Source organism: Lygodium microphyllum, chromosome 18, assembly GCF_053477565.2.
Source record: "Lygodium microphyllum isolate KBCC chromosome 18, Lygodium_microphyllum_v1.1.10, whole genome shotgun sequence".
In the NCBI taxonomy this organism is placed as follows: Eukaryota; Viridiplantae; Streptophyta; class Polypodiopsida; order Schizaeales; family Lygodiaceae; genus Lygodium; species Lygodium microphyllum.
Genome location: NC_141152.1, coordinates 91,533,981 through 91,551,491, shown reverse-complemented (window position 1 = coordinate 91,551,491; position 17,511 = coordinate 91,533,981). Strand labels below are relative to the sequence as shown.

Sequence of the window (17,511 nt, the reverse complement as noted above, 5' to 3'; positions counted from 1 at the left end):
TCTGCTAAGGTCGCTTGTACTAAGAATCTCTCTCTGCCGAAAGCCTCCTAACACTGCGCCTTCCAAATATGCCAACCAGTAAGACTCCCTATAATCTCCCATATCTCAAATTCGTCTGTTGTGGACTCCAGTACTTGGTGGATGGGTACAGCCTCCAAACCGGCCACTCTACAAGACCCTGCCTCGATAGTAAATATCGTGTCCTGCATCCCGACCTCATACAGAAGGTGACGGCCTTGGCTAATGGCCTGGAGATCAAAGCAACACACCAACCTCGAAAGCAAGGATATTAGTCACAGAGGTTACACCAAAGAGTGAGATGAGGGAGATTTGCTGGCACCATGACCAATACTTGGCAAAGCTCAGAGATTAAATGAGATACTACCCCTATACTACCTCCTCGAGGATGTATGACATACTCTACCCACACTAATTTCGACTAGGTGGAAATATGGATTATTATATCTTCATACCCAGCTACACAGCTACATATATACAGCTTTAAATATACCCCTCCATGATCCCTCCATTGTATCCCCACTATCCTCTCATGTATACCACTTTAGTCTCCCTTTGCACTATATGTCACCATCACTCATCACAGTTTATTACGTCACCCTTTTATGTTTAGTGAAGATCATAATTCTACATGGTTACGTCTCAAAGGCTGACTTTGGCATCAGAAAATGGTAATATTTCTTTTGTTCTTTCTCATACACATAGATACACATGTTCTATGTCTGTGTTTAGTCTCTAGTCACGGCTTCAGCACAGAGTGCTACCACAGTTAAGTACTCTCACGGCATGATACTATCTGCAAACTGCTCACACTCTCAACTCGCCTCACATGCACCATCTAACTTGGTTGTAGTTCCCCTAGTCGTGCTCAGGTGAGACAACAGCAAAGGAGAGAGCATACTACTTGACACAAACGTGGCACACTCGGAGTGAGTAGAACAAAAAATTATGAACTACATTAGCACAGGTAGTATACCAACAGCTAAGAAACACCAAAAGGAAACAACTCTTATCTCTGAGGGAGGTGAGCTATGCCCAAAACAACAAGTTCTACTGCAGAACTCAATTATTACCGGTACCAATTGTTGGGCAGCTATTATGTTGAGCCCTGATTAGAACATAACGTATCTGAGTAAGTACTTCCAGATATAGATAAGGATAGGTATCTACCCCTTGCCCAACCATCTTCCACCCCTACTACTATGTAGGGGCAACACCACACTCTCTAGTATTACTACATCATCTATGGACCATGGCACCTCCTCAAAGTCCTAGTCAACCCTACCATACATTTTCTCAAAGGGGAGAAGTAGCATTGCTATAACCTACTCTATGGCCATGATGTTTTCCCAGTCACTCCTATCCTAACGAAAAAAGTTTGTTGATCATCTCTTGTAGGGATTTGTATAACATTGACAAAGAGTGAGGGAGAGCCAATGGTTGACAATGCTCCTCCTTAGGAAGAGACATATCAAACCAGCCAAAAGGTTCATAGGCATCTATCTTGAGCTGAAAATCTTCAGAAAGGCTGCAAGAAAGATCCTTTACCTCATCACAAAAAGTCATGAAGAAATCATTGGAGAGGCTATCCTCACCTAGGCATTGCTACCCCTCCTAAGCCTTGCAGCCTTGAAGAGTCTCATACTCCATGAAGGGCACCAAGAGTGAGCGACTAATCTCACACCAAGATGCAATTCTGAACCTCCTTGTGACCAAAACATGTAACAATGCTTGGTCTAGCTAAAAAGGGTATATAGAAATTTATAGCTAAAAGGTTCATAAGCATCTTGAGCTGACAATCTTCAGAAAGGCTGCAATAAAGAGATGCTTTACCTCATCACAAAAAGCAAAGAAGAAATCATTGGAGAGGCCATCCTCACCTAGGCATATCTACCCCTCCTAAGCCTCAAAACCTTGAAGATTCTCATACTCCATGAAGGGCACCAAGAGTGAGCAACTAATCTGATGCCAAGAAGCAATTCTGAATCTCCTTGTCAGACCAAAATACATGCAACAACGCATGATCTAGCTAAAAGGTATGAAAGTAGTTGCAGAGAGAATAGACATTAACCGAATTGCCTCCACATGGTACAGCATGATTTCTCCACTACTCCTCTTCCATCTTTGGCTATTGTTGTGCGTTTTTTTAATTTTTTCAAACAGTAGAAATTCCCATGGAAGGAACTTTAGCTCAGTGTGAATAACTTGTCAAACTTCCCAACAAGTGGATGGCTTCAATGATATAGAAATACCTCCTTTTCCTTGATAGAACTCTCTTTTACAGAGTAACAAACCACATATGCATATAATTAGCATAGTAATGCATATTCCTCTAGTGCTTAACTGAGGCAGAAAGATTGAAACTACTGGTACAATGACCTTATTTTGCATTTCAGAACTCGGATATGCAAACTAATCTTAAAATAACTGAATTGTTTTTCTCCAATGAAATTAGAGATCAGAGAATACACTTTTATAAGATGAGCAGTAAAAGGATGCACCTTGCTCGTGGAACAAGTAGTCTTGTTGCATCCAGAAGATCTTGAAGTTGAACTGCACTCTTCAACTTAGCCTATTGATAGCCATCATTACTCTCCAATAAGAAAAAATATGTACAGAAAACAGAGCTAGAATCATAGCCATACAGTCCTTATGAGACATGCATGTGCACTAAGAAAAAAACTGGAAAGAGTCACATGCCAACCAACGGCTCTGCAACTTTCAGGCATACCAGCAATGTGAGTTCGTTAAACCATATTGTGAAACTTGCATTCTTCATACAGGACAGTGCTAAAATGCAGAAATACCTCTGCCCGTGGCCTTCCACCATTGTATTTGAGCATCAGATTCAGTAGATGTTTCTCAGTAACTCTCATTTTTACTTTCTGTTTGGGAGTCCGGTCGCCACTACAATTACAATATTTACAATAATAAGGAACTTATCAGTAACACCGCATCTAATCATTATGCAAACAATCAACTCTAGGATTACTTTAATTTCACTCACTGCCTCAGTATTGCAATGACGCATCTTAGTTCCTCTGACTGACCAAATGTCCCACACATAATAGTACTTCTCTGCTTACTGAAATCACTTTGTACAGGTTGTGTACATTTCCAAGGTTGAAAGGGTGGAAAAGGTGACGATAGATGTGGTGCCTTTGCATCAAGAAACATTTTCCTCAGAACACAAGCAGCATCATCATAATATCTGCAACCATGTATGCAATGAAATGACTTTGTCAAGCACCAAAGAGAAAGCATTTCACTATTCTTTTATTAGGAAGATTCTGCCATACTTATGAGAATTTTTAACAAAGCTCCAACCGTTAACATCACAAACATAAGAACGTCCTTGTGACCGTAAAAGGTCAAACCCGCAGACCTGTCACACCACATGATTGCAAATGTTGCTGTCAAATCATTGAATATATGCAAGCATGCAATGATCTATGTTACAGAAATTACAATCAGCAATATGGTAAGGCCACACCGCTTGGCCAAAGGCAACAGAAACTTCTCTAGCCATGTCCTTTTCCGGTGGAGTTAGAAGCACAGGATACCTGATCTGCAGATGAAAACACCAAGTTTAATTCTCATTTGGATGAAGTACAGAATTTTTGGACACTGAAGTCGAATTGGTAAAAGAAGACTAAAGGCATGTTAGCCTTCAGTACAGCTACAACTGCAATCACAAGAATGAAAGAACAAAGGATGTTGACTGATTAAATTTTCAGTAGTGTACCCTTTTGTATTTCTCAGCAGATTAATCATACTAACACCCTTGCTCCTTTACCTCATCTAGTCACACTTGACCAGAACGTTGATTATAAAGCATTAATTCCATGTATGTTTTCACTCTCACATCATTTCATAGATTTCCTTTCATTTTGTCCTTCTGTGACAAGATGTTACAAGTTTGTCGTGCACTTCCCACAAACTCTTCAGGTAGATAAAGAAACTTTGATCTTGATGCTCAAAAGAATATTGCAAATAAACAATTTGGAGAAATGCCACGAGGTGGAAGTTAGAATGCCAGTATGGTTTAGAACCATAGCTGCTGCATTGACTTGCTTCTTTAGGACTCCTTCCCTCTAGGAATGCACCAAAAGTCAACTTCCCATCACGCTTTCTACAAATTCTATTTTATTTTAGCAAGTCCTTGGGCACTTTAATAATGTCAAACTAGTGAAAAGAGATATTTTCTTTGACGATCAAAGCTTCTGCTAACAGCAGCCCTCTTAATCTGCCTCTCTGCTTCCATTGTGCATTCTCCACCCTTAGCGTCAACTTAAACTGTCAGTCCTTTCACACTGATTTTCATCCATGCAGAAAATTTCCAGGCATAAAACTTATTTTGTTCCCAAACGTTCATCCTTCTCCTAGGTAAAAAGGTCTGCTAAGCTAAAAAATAGTTCACAGGATGGGTACTATAAGGCCCATGAACAACCATGAATCTCAACACCAGTACAAGGTACAAGAGGTAAACCAGGCTGGCCGCTGTGGAGGAAGTATTTCTTCCTCTCAAATCAGCTGCATGAAAAAGAATCAGCTATTTTCTGAAAAAATGATGCACCAAGAAGCATTATTGTTCATATCCAAATCGCAGGTTTTCACAAATATCAATCTAATATACATTCAAATGATTTGGGTATACTGGATGCTAGCATGATATTGGCTGAATGTGCACTTGTTTTTTTGAACCAACTTTCCCCACAGACTTAATACACCATCAGCTTTTTTCTGGAAGAATGATGCACCAAGAAGCATTATTGTTCATATGCAAATCACAGGTTTTCACAAATATCTAATATACATTCAATAATTTGGGTATACTGGACGCTAGCATGACATTGGCTGAGTATGCACTTCTTTTTTTGAGCCAACTTTCTCCACAGACGTATAACACCATTGGATCCTGTTGCACTTCTTTTTTTGAGCCAACTTTCTCCACAGACTTATAACACCATTGGATCCTGTTGCTGAAGAAGCTGGAACATGGTCTCCAAGCAATACAGAAACAATGACAGATTATTACATCACCAAAAAGTACAAAGATGAAACAGGGTGGTCGCTATAGAGTGCCAGAGCATCCTACAATCTTTTACAAAAACAAGTACAGCTAACCTCCTTTCCATCAGCACTTCTCATAACCACCCCATCAACTACAGGAGATTTTCTAGCCTCTGCATGTGCGTAGTCTGGCCCAACTGTGTACACCTGTAACAAGTCTTGAATCTTGAATAAACACATCACAATGCCAAAATATTTCACAATTAAAGTGCTATTATGCTATGACTCCGCAAATAGACTAAGTTTGCTATATTCAGCTGTGATAGTCTTGATAGTAATAATTAGCTTTATTTCCAAGTAATGCAATAAAACACACCAGAGTCTCAAATATTCACAATGCACTCTTAGGCTACAGCTTCTTGCTGTAGAAATTATGTTTTAAGACTTGATTTTTGCACCTTATACCACTTTAGATCAAAATTCCAATAATACACACAATCAAACCAGCCTCCACAATTTCCATCATTGGACTCAAGTATAGCATCATATCACTAGTGCAACAGAGTAGACAGGTCAAAAACCTTTTCTCGATAAGGACTGTCCCTCCCAAGACCTTGAAATTCTTCGTGCTGAGAGGCAAAGGATAACATGGCCATCAAACGGAAGCAGTCCCCCCCTCCCCCTGGGGCTGAGGCAGCACTGACAAAGTGCTCAACACCTGGACCTGAGCCTGACTTTGACAGCACTGTGACTCAACACCCGGCACACACTTGAGACCCTGCCATAGCCAGAGAAGTGATGTAGAGTGCTGATGGGGCCTGTCCCAAACAGCTTCCCTGCTCTGGTGCCTAGCTCTGTCAATGCGCCGACATGTCACTTGGAGTACAATGCCCTGTCCAACATCCAACCCACCCACCAACTCCCTGCCCACCACCACCACTTCTCGCCTGCCACTTGTCTGCCCGCCACCAATGACCTTCTAGCGAGGAGCCTAGGAAGAAGCTTTTGATATGGAAGCTTCAGTCTATCACACCTATGTTGAGCTAAAAATGCATTACATGCAGATAAGCCACATTAAACAACCCCGAAACAAGCTTAATCAATCTCACTTTTGCAGTTTGCAGATGCCTTCTCTTTACTGTCCACACCCCATTCATGGAGGATATCTTACTTCGAGCTGCTGCCTACTGCTCCTTATCATCAGGTGCCTGCTGTCCAGCGTTTCTGCTACTATACGTGATTGTTTCCAGTCTTCCACCTTGCTGTCTGGCCAGGCAACTGCAGTCTGCTCCATGATCAGCTGCTGTCTGCTGCCACATGGCCTACCAACTGCATTTGAAGCCTGTACGACCAGCCCAAACCTGCATTTTCCTATTCTTGGAGCCGCCTAATCTGCCAAGTCATCAACCACATGCATTTCGCTGTTCCTAGAACTGCATGGCCTGCCATGTCATCCAGATTGCTGCGTTTACCAGATTTAATGCATCACCAGGCTGCTATGTTCACTATCCATCTACTCCAACTACCCGTCAATCACTAATCTATTGTGTTTCGAGATCCATCAAAGTATGATATGCTCACAGGATCTGTCATATAAATCTTGACCATGAGCTTCAAAACTTCAAAATCACTAACCGGGATGAGCTTAAGGTCAAGTTGACTGAGTATCAGCAACTTCTTGCTGAATTCTCCACTACAAGGGCCCCTACATCCCCTAATGACCAGGTTACTTTATTCCTGAACAAGCTGTCTAGAAAATACTTCCATATTGTGCAGCAAGTGACCTCACAATCCACCATGCCTATGTTCAATGAATTTGAGTGTCATCTATTGTGTTACAATTGGCTGTTTGACCAATTTTATGGTGCTTCCTCTGTAGAGGAGGCTCTTATTGTCTCTTCTCAAAAGGGGCAACAAGAACAAGGCAAGAAAATCAAAATTTAAATTTTAAAAAACCTCAAAATCAAAATCAAATTCAAACTCAAAACCAAGCTCATGAGTCACAAGGGAACTCCTGGTCATCCTCAAAATACACAAAGCAAAATGTACCAAAGAAAAATCAGTATTGCTAACATTGTCAAAAGGCTCACCACTTTAACAATGACTATCAATCAAAGGCAAGAGGCACACAACCCAAACAAAAGACTCAAACTCCCGCCCCTCAGTTGGGTAAACCCCAAAAAGGAAGGCAAGGTGGTGGCAATCAAAATCAGGGCCACTAGTGAGGCTAGACCCACACTACCACCAATCAACCATCACAACTAGTATAACTCTCAACTCTAGAGAGCATGTCTAGCTGATCTGCTAGACATAAGGTCCACCTTGTCTACATGGAGACAGCAAAGTCTACGAGCTTAGTCCATATTCACAAGTCTCCTCTTGACAAGGTGACCGCAGAGGCCCACTCTACCCGCTCAAGCATATCTTCTTCCATATGAATCATGGATAGTTGACCCACCCATCATATGATCCCCATCAAGGAAATTTTTGTCTCCCGAGTGCCTACAACCAGGAATGTCCAATGTGGGAATAACTCTTCCGTCAAGATCCATGGTCTAGCTCATGTCAAGTTTGCTATTGATGAGGGTAGGAATCTCGCTTTGCTAGATGATGTATATTATGTCCCCTAGTTTAGAGTAAACCTTTTGTCCGTTTAGTAGCTTTGCCGATTGGGGTGAGAAAATTTCATTTACAACGACCACAGACGAGGTTGTAAACTCTCACATTAGTTTAGTGATTGCTCTAGATGAGGCACAACCTAGTGACCTCTATATGATGACTCAATTCCTTTCCTAGCCAACAACTGAGGACTCGAAGTTCCACCACTTTCAGGCTTTAACAACCACACAAGAGCTTGCTAACAATGAGAGCTTTTGGTATTATCACTTCGAACAACTTAGGTATGACTCACTCTATGAGCTATCACCATCATACAATACCCATCAAGGACATTTTTGTCTCTCAAGCACCTACAACCAAGAATGTCCAATGTGGGAATAACTCCTCTGTTAAGATCCATCTTCACTTCAATAAAAACCAAGTAATCATTCATATAAATTCTCGCATCACAAACAAAGAAATTTTTACTTATAAGATAGAATATCTACACTGCTCTTTGTTGACAACTGCAACAATAATTGATTGTGAAGTTATAATCATCGAAACCAAGGAAGTACATCCACATCTTCTTGCTATGGAGGTTGACAATCAACTTAAAATAAGAAGATCCCCCCACGGCTTGTGTTGGCATTTTACCGCACAAGTCAGCATGCCTCTAGTACCTTGGTTGTTTACTGGATAAGGTCAATATACTACTAGAAAAACTTATAACTCGAGTACAAAATGCATCTACATTTCTTCATTTCCAAGTTCATAGAAAGTTTACATTTAGCACGTCAAGTCTGATATTGACAAGGTAGAGTAGGAATCTCGCTTTGTTAGATGATGGATATTATGTCCCCCAACTTGAAGTAAACCTTTTGTTAGTTCAGTAGCTTTGTCCATTGGGGCAAGCAAATTTTCTTTACAATGGCCACAACCGAGGTCGTAGACTCTCAAATTAGTTTAGTGATTGCTCAAGATGAGGAACAACCTAGTGGCCTCTATATGATGACTCAATTCCTTTCCTAGCCAACAGCTGAGAACTCAAAGTTTCACTGCTTTCAAGCTTTAACCACTACAGGAAAGCCTACTAACAATGAGAGCTTTTGGTATTATCACTTCGAACAGCTTGGGTATGACTCACTTTATGAGCTATCACACCATCAAATGATCGAGGGCCTTCTACATCTTAAACTATCCAAAGATGTCTATCTAGCCTGTCAAATTGGAAAATTAGCACCGCACTACATTTCCTCAATAAACTACACATAGAGCTAAGGTGCACTTTCAATTGATTCAAGTTGATCTTTGTGGGCCGACATCTATAGTTGCCCTTAATGGGATGATGTACTTCTTTTAGTGAAAAACATTTCTAGATACATGTGGATGTACTTTCTAAAGCATAAATCTAACGTATTCACCTACTTTTCTTCATCGGTACTTTTGGTGCATAATCAAACTAGTTGTTGTGTAGATTGTATGATGAGTGATAGTGGTGGTGAGTTTATCTCCCTCAAGTTTACTGAGTTTCTACACGAGCATGATATTTCTCACCAACTTATCTCTACCAACTCTCCCTCTCAAAATGGAGTTGTAGAGCATAGGAACCAGATTATGCATGGCACGCTCTATATTGTTCGTAGTAAAGATTCCTAAGCGCCTTTGGGTCAAGCTTAACACTTCAGTGTACATCCTCGACCAATGTGCAACTGTGGCAGTACTTCAAAAGATCCCCTTCAAGGCATTTTTTGACACCCGACTTATTTTTCGGTTGTCATTTTTATATGCACACACTTGATGATACAATAGCAAAGCTTACCCCCCGATCTAAACTCATTTTTCTTGGCTCTTCCTCCGAGGCAAAAGCCTCTTGTTTGTTCTCAATCCTTGGACAAATAAGGTAATTGTCTGAAAAGATGTCATTTTCTATGAGAGGGATATTGTGATGTCCAATACAATGGCCTCTGAGCCAATTTCTCCCACTCTCATATTGGAGATAGTGCCATCTCAGCAAGATCTATTATCCACTCAGAGCCCATCTGTAGAGACTTTAGTACCCAAGCCTCCTTGCAAGATCCATTACCTTGCTAAAACCAGCAGACCATGTGGAATTTGGAAATCCTCCCACTGGATTCCAATATGAAGGACCCTAAAACATTTGTCTAGCTTGTATCTAGTGTACCATTTGCGTTTGTCTTTATGGCAAAATATATAGCTCAAAATCTTTCTGGGCCAGAGAGTTAAAGCATCTCCAATGGCAAGAGGCCATGAAAAAGGAGCTTGAGGGCATTGACCGAAATGAGACTTGGAATTTGTTGGATTGTCGAAGCCACAAGAAAGTCGTCGAGATGAAGCAGGTCTTTAGGACAAAATTGAAAATTGATACAACTTTGAATAAATACAAGGCTCGCCTTATAATGCAAGTGTTTCAACAAAAACATAGCATTGATTCTGAGGACACTTTTGCACCCGCTAATACGAGAGCACTAGATTACTAGATTTCTACTCAAGAGACTAGACTAGATGCAAGATTTTTTATAAGAATTCTGATTACAAGATAATTCCACGTAGGGATACAAGGTACAATGATAACTTAACAAAATACAAAAATCCCACAACCCGAGACCGTTGGTATAGACAACAGGACTCAATAGGATATGAAGGATCCCACAATCCGGAACCGCAGATATAGATACAAGATATCAGAATCACAAGACCTCCCTCGGGATAAGAAGATATAAGATAGTACTAGACAAGATTTTGTACTATCATCAGTCTCCTTATGCCCTGAAGGCCATGCATCTTGCCCAATAGCATTATTTTCAGCTTGCTGTCCATGGTCGAAGCCTTGTCCAAGGTCAAGCATTACATTTTCTTCATTTCCATGTGAACGTTCATATTGAGAGGCATCATCATTGCTTGAGTCCATCTCACTTTATGAAGACATATTGCTGTAATTTCTCAGCTGAGATTAAAAATCAACACTAGCACAAAGCTTTGGCTTGCAATCAGGCGTCTCAGGCCCACCAAATCAAGGGATTGAGTGGTGTCTCGGCAATGGAACCATGAAACCAGCCTTCCTCCTCAGATAGGGTGGTAAATCCTAGATTACAACTTAATTACAGTAGCAAACAATGAATGCAATTTTGAAAAATACAAATTAACCTACTGATGTTGGACAAGCACACACGATTGGCCCCAAAATTAGCACCCCTTTCGGTATTTCTTTAGCTTTATTGAAGAAACAGTTGACTTACAATGGGATTCTCCCAATCCCTTTTGGTATTTCAACTCCCCCTTGCTATCCAAAGTGACCAACAAGTCTTCAATCTATTTTGCCTCTTGATTCGGGCACTCAATTGGCCTTCACCTACTTCATAGACGATGGAAATGGCCCAAATTCAATGGCTGACTAGTCCTCCACCTGAATTCAGCTGAAATTCACCTTCAACCTTGTTGAATCCAAGTCTTGGAGCTTCCAATTTTTGGCACGCTTTCCAAGGTTGCTGGTAAATCTTAATTTCTGTTGTAAATTAGAATTTACGGTAGAGAAATTTGCAATTTCTCAATCTCCAAGGATCCAAATGCTGAGATCTTCACAAGTGACAAGACAACAGGAGTATAATGGAAGACAAGACAATACTAGATACCACGACTAGACAAGAACTAGAACTAGAACTCGAAGTTACTTACTTGGAAGTTTCAACTCCTTGAGCACCCAAGACTGGCATTGGCAAGACTGAGGAGCTCTATGGCGAGCCCCTCCTTTTATAGAGAATGTTCCATGATGACATCATCAATGAAGCAAGTAACGACATGACATATCTTCTAGAAGATTCTATGATGACATCATCAATGATGCAAGCTATGATATGGCATATCTTCTAGAAGGTTCTATGATGACATGCCAAGAGTAGTTCGCATGGTTCGCTCGAGGATGTCATGTTAAGAGTATGTTCACATGGGGTGTGGATTCATATGGCATGAGCAAGAATTAATCCGTACACTTGATCATGGCATGTTCATTCAACCACCCCCTCCTCCAGCAACGAGTTCCAAGAGGAGCAGCTTGGTGGTTTGGTCCAAGCTTCATTGGATTCCTCTTATGAAATTCTTTAGCTTTAAGAGGTGCTCCTTGAAGATATTCTACAGGTTCCTGAGTGCGATCATTGATGTCATATCCTTTCCAGTGAACAAGGTATTCCAATTGACCTCGGAAGATCTACTTGAGGACATGCTTGACCTCAAATTCTTCATGATCTTCAATCTAGACAGGTGGTGGGAGATTCGATCTCTCCCCCCTCAGTGGTGAGCTATGATATGGCTCGAGCAAGGAAACATGGAAGACTGAGTGGATCTTCATGGTACTGGGGAGTTGGAATCTGCAACATGTGATAGAATGATACGAACCCTGTCTTGAATGGTCTTGTTCATACGCTCTGCAACACCATTTTGGGGTGGATTGTGAGAAGCGGTGAGCTTCCTTTTAATCCCTTTGCTGTCACATGGGGGCCTAGTAGTCGGGAGTTAGCTAGCCCAAATGCAATAGAATGGAGTCTACAAGCACTACCCACAACAACGCTTGGAGACTCCAAAGCATTGTCTTTCGTCATGCAAGGCAATGCAACTCATGTGGAAAGGAGCTTTACAATCTTCTCTATCAAGTGGCACCTAGCCTAGGGTGTATAACTTGGGGGGGCCCTTCTATTAGCAATCAATTAGCCAAGGCCATTACCAATTCTATGAGGTAGAGATCTATCATACAATCTTCATCATCAAGGCAGGCTCTTGCATTGTGATTGGCTTGGATGCATTGCCCATCCATCACATACTGGAGCCCACAGCGTCACAATCACAGGTTTGGGAGATCATTGGGAGCCTCGCTGTACATCTAGAAAGCACGCTACACCAAAAGACCTTTGGTGCTGAGAGCCTCAGTATGCACAACCTTGGGTGGCAGAGCTCTAGACATCCATCATCCACTCACTCTGCAGCCATTAGGACCAGCTACAGGGCAAGTTCCGAGCCCGTTAGGAGCTCCAATAGCAGCTCTTACTCATTTGGGGTGGCCACAGCCTCTTTTTCAGGATACATGCAGGCAGCCCTAGGTGATAGTACATCTCCCCTCTATGGCTTATTTCCCCCATAACCCCCAAACTGCTATCAAAGACTTGTATGTATGATTGTTTTTAATACTGTGACAACCCCAGCCAGAGTGTGAAGCGTATGTACTTCACTGTAAAACTCTTCTGAGTAATATAACTAGCCACATTTTTTACCCAAAAAAAAAAAAATCCACTTGATCCCTTCATGTTAGACTATGAATTCAATCAATTATCATGGCATAAGTCCAGTTTTACGTCCCATTTTATTCCTTGTGATCCTTTTATGTTTAGAAAACCCATACAGATTGTAAAGCATTGAGATTGCTCAAGGCTGATTTTGTTTGCACACCCAAAATGAATGGAGGCTCACTAATTTGAACATGCATTATAATCATGTCTTGGTGCACAAGGTCACATTTTAATGGGGTTTATTTGAGCAAAAATACTCATGGCCCATTATGCTGACTGCTTTGACAATCGGTGAGACAACTAAGTCATGTGGAGCACTCATTGGAGGACAACATTTACAACTTATCCTTGCTCTTGATAAATCTCAAAGACTTTAAGATTGAAACTTCAAGGGTAATACCTTTGGTTGCCATGCTCTATCTCTCCAACTAATGGCATCCATGAAAGTTTACCAATGAATTCTGCTGCCACCTTCGATTGACAAAAATGGGAATGATTTGGCATTTGAATAAACCACTGAGATGGTGAAAAATAAACCTCGACAAGATTTGGTTAAAATAGGAAAAGCAAGTTTCCATCAAAGCAAAGGTTCATTTTTTGGAGGTGCGTGGTTTGAGATTTGCCAGAAGGCCAAAAACTGGCAAAACTTTGTATAGCTTCCTCCTACTGATTGCAGTGTTCATATACTTCAGAGATTATTTTCCATCTCCTTTGGTATCCTCTGGCATCTCATGAGGTTTTAGATAGACTTTCTGGCTACTTATATCTCGTCGCAGTATTCTAAATTCTTGGCTTGGGTTAGATACTGAGCACTTTGGAAAATCTGGACTCTGCAAAATCATACGTATATGGCCATCCGCCTGTTTCAGCCATGCGGTTCCATTCATTGTTCACTGCAATAATCACTGTAAAATAGTTGTCAATTGAGTGACATTAATCCATCCACTACCATTGTGTTTTACCACTAATATTTATTTTTTTGGAATAGAAAGGTAATTGAACCCCAAACAACCCACCCAAAAAAAAAGAGAAAAAGTAAACAGGCAACATGTTTTGTAAAAAAATGTCCATGAAGCATTGCCAATCTTCATACAAGCACTCGAAGTCACCTTAACATCAGTTCCTCCAGTTGGCATAAATTCCTCGTAAATGTACGATGCATCTCGTCGGACATTTCTAACTTGAGGCTGAAATTCACTTGAGCGATTACCCACCTATGGAACAAAAGAAAAACTCTGGATTATTTTTAGTTCATTACCATAAGACTCTCCTTGATATGGTTTGGCAGACTATACAACATCCTTTACCCACAGTAAGAATACAGAATGTGATTGTCAAATTCAGAGAAGCAGACCCTTCATTTGAGATGATACCCATAAATACACTATCATCACAGAATCACCTTGCGAAACAGTTCTTTCATGCCACCACCAGCTGCACTTGGATAGTATATTCTGATATTGTGGTTCTCACCTGCACAAATTTAAGGAAAACCTTAAGATGCACCATTACACACGTGCTGCAAACTTATTTTTAAAATGCCTTCACAATACTAAATCCTTCAGCTTAAAATCAAGGTAATATTACCATAGGTGTTCAGAAACACCTTGATATTACTTATGTGAACCTAGACCAACCATTCCAAAGTTGCACACTACACTGTTGCACTCCAAGACTTTTAAGGGTATTGCTATAACAAATATGTTTCAGCTTAAAGTATAAGTGTCCACATATATGCTCACAAGTGCTAAGTCCTTGAGACCTTCTCAATTTATTGTGTTAAGTTGACAGCACAGCGAACTTTCTTCCATCATTGCTAACTAGGGGAATTGAAGGCACACAAACAGGAACAGACAGGCCGTTTTGCAGACATGTGCCCTTGATGCAGGACATTTAATCACTTTTTGTCTAAAAGCTCAAATGAAGAGCAGTAGATATGACCAAGCTTATCCAGACAGAATGAACTGCAGTAAATGATTTAAAAAAGCTAAATTTGATCCTTAGCCACTTCGAGCACTTCGGTTGACCTAGAAGCAACAAACAACTATGTCTCAATCCACTTTTGCATGCACACATCTAAAAATGTGCGACATATACATGTAGAACAGAACATTGTGGAGTTGACACTCTGACAGAACATGAAGACAGATACATTGTGTATACAAGACAAACCAATCTAGCTGGTTATCAAAAATTTGTCCAAATGGTTTTCATATACATTATTGAATTTTGCATATTTTCTCCCATGCTTGTGTTTTGAAAGGGCATGATTTGCAGTCAACCATGATATTAAATCATCCTCATAGCAGGCTGCCCATTGTGCAATGTATTTTCAATAGTTCCATTTTGAGCTCAATGGTGTGCATGGATCCACTGTGTTAGATTGAAGAGCTCAACAATGGCATCAGCTACTCACTGTTCATGGGTGAAAATTGCATTTCTTTGTGGACAAATCAATTAATTCTCCTACTTTGGAGGATTAGCCTTTTGGAGTATCACATATGATAGCAATAGAGAAATATAACAGAAGAAGACTTTTTAAACAATCTGAATTCAAAATAGTTTTGGAAAGCTAGAATGCCATCTCACCAGAAAGAAGGCAGTGGTCTAAAAACTAGATTTACCACACATGTTGCTGCAATCAGTAACATTTTAAGGACAAGCACAGACAGTCTTTGAGCATAATCTTTTTGTAATCAATCATATTCACCTCACAGTGTAATAATCATTCACCAAAGTGGCTTTGAACTACCAACTCGTGTTTGTGGCAATTGCTTACACCTGCGTATTAATGCACCTCATGTTCATCCTTCTGGTCAAGTTGGCAACTTTCACATGTTGATTTCTAGTAGAAAACAATGGAGCATACTTTTGGGCCCCATTGTTGTGCACAACTTCTGACTCTCTCTCTTGACAGGTCATGTACGAGCACCGGGAGGGTATACGATGGGGTGTCTATGCATTATATGAGGCAGTGACAGGTCATGTACGAGCACCTGGGGGGGGTGTCAGAGAGGATTGACAGTACCATTACTTGGTTCTATCAGATCTGGTTCTCCTTTCCTTTCCTTTTCTTTTCTATCAATGGAACAACACTACACATGGTTCAACCCTAGTATAGTCCCATCATATAGTTATTTTCAGTATTGTTTAATAGGCCACCCACTTATTTGTAATGTTATCTTTACCTTACTGATGAGATGACATTAGACATGGATGTACTCTGGATTTTGTCTCCTAGGCCACATTGGCCTTATGTAGACATTAATATATCTTTCCTTCTTTTCTTTCTTTCTTGTGTGAGGTTTCGAGAGGTATTCTGGCTTGCTGAAACTTGCACGTACATACCTATGCTCAGGTGGACCTCAACCACTCATGCACTTCTAAACTTATGTTCCTATACTTGACAATCTGAAGATCTCGCCAGCTTTTGTTCAAGCATTTTCTTTGATGAGGCTATGAGTCAGGTGACAAACTCACAAAGGTTGCTGAATTGATAACTTCCCTAAAATTAGTGCACTGATCTTATCAAGAAACTTTCCTATCTCACCAGCTTTTGTTCAAGTATTGACTTTGATGAGGGTTTGAGCCAGGTGACAAACTCATAAATGTTGCTGAGTTAATAACTTCCCTAAAATTAGTGCACTGATCTTATCAAGAAACTTTCCTTCATAGTTTAACATACTACTCTTCCGTTCCCCAAAAATCAAAAGGTGACAAGGTTACAAACAAGTTAAGTGTTGTATCAAAAAAAGAACACCTCACAATGTGAAAGCTTATCATTTCTCTAGACTTCTTACCATCAACAGGTTTTTCAACAAAGGGTTTGCATATCCGCTTCCCTCCTACTTCAATGTAATCCTCTGCTTCAACAAAGTAATCAATATTCTGAAAAGGGTATTCTCTATTTACAAGAGTGTAGTCAGGAGTTGGGATTCCATGCTTTTCCAAATGCTGTTATCAAAATCAACAAAAGATTCAAGAATATCAGTACACAAACACACGACACCAAAACTAGGTTTCCTCCCAAGGACACAAAATGTGACGTTTTCAGGTCTCATATCTCTCTCCTTTCCTCCCTCCCTCCCTCCAAACCTCAAGTCACCCAACTCTCATCAAACTTCCCCACCATGATAGTCTACACAAGTGGAACAACACTAGATTGGCTTTCGAGATTAGAGGACCAGCACCATAGGTCCCATCCATGAATGAATCCCTCAAACATAACTGAGATACTAGCCATCAGTACTCTTGATAGGAACCAAACACCACACCATCTGGAAATGTATATCATCATAGCATTATAGAAGAATGCCCATCTATTAAAGATGTAGCATGTCCTCTTTTAGTTGTACACCTAGATAGTCATAGCCATTTGCATTCATTTTTCCTTTTCACTATTTGAAATGGTTATTCTTTATAGACATGATGTATACAATAGTTTGGGCCTCCTAGATCATATTGACCTTTAGAAGACATTAATATGCCTCTATCCTGTGGGCCTTGATGATTTCTAGGATGCTACACAACAAACTCTCAATACCACATGGAATCATGAAAGCAGGGTAGCTCACGCCCGTCACGT

General features: G+C 40.5%; 1 protein-coding gene across 1 annotated transcript in view; it reads right to left on the bottom strand.

Annotated features, from left to right (window-relative positions):
* Positions 1-17,511, bottom strand: part of LOC148021147 (inositol hexakisphosphate and diphosphoinositol-pentakisphosphate kinase VIP2-like) — a 261,593-nt gene that overhangs the window by 107,591 nt on the left and 136,491 nt on the right. The window contains exons 7-15 of the mRNA XM_087698993.1: positions 16,727-16,880; positions 14,329-14,399; positions 14,036-14,140; positions 5,146-5,238; positions 3,512-3,586; positions 3,318-3,403; positions 3,026-3,229; positions 2,826-2,925; positions 2,520-2,590 (exon numbers count right to left, since the gene is read on the bottom strand). Coding sequence (XP_087555119.1) covers positions 2,520-2,590; positions 2,826-2,925; positions 3,026-3,229; positions 3,318-3,403; positions 3,512-3,586; positions 5,146-5,238; positions 14,036-14,140; positions 14,329-14,399; positions 16,727-16,880 — 959 coding nt within the window. The remainder of the gene's footprint in view (positions 1-2,519; positions 2,591-2,825; positions 2,926-3,025; positions 3,230-3,317; positions 3,404-3,511; positions 3,587-5,145; positions 5,239-14,035; positions 14,141-14,328; positions 14,400-16,726; positions 16,881-17,511) is intronic.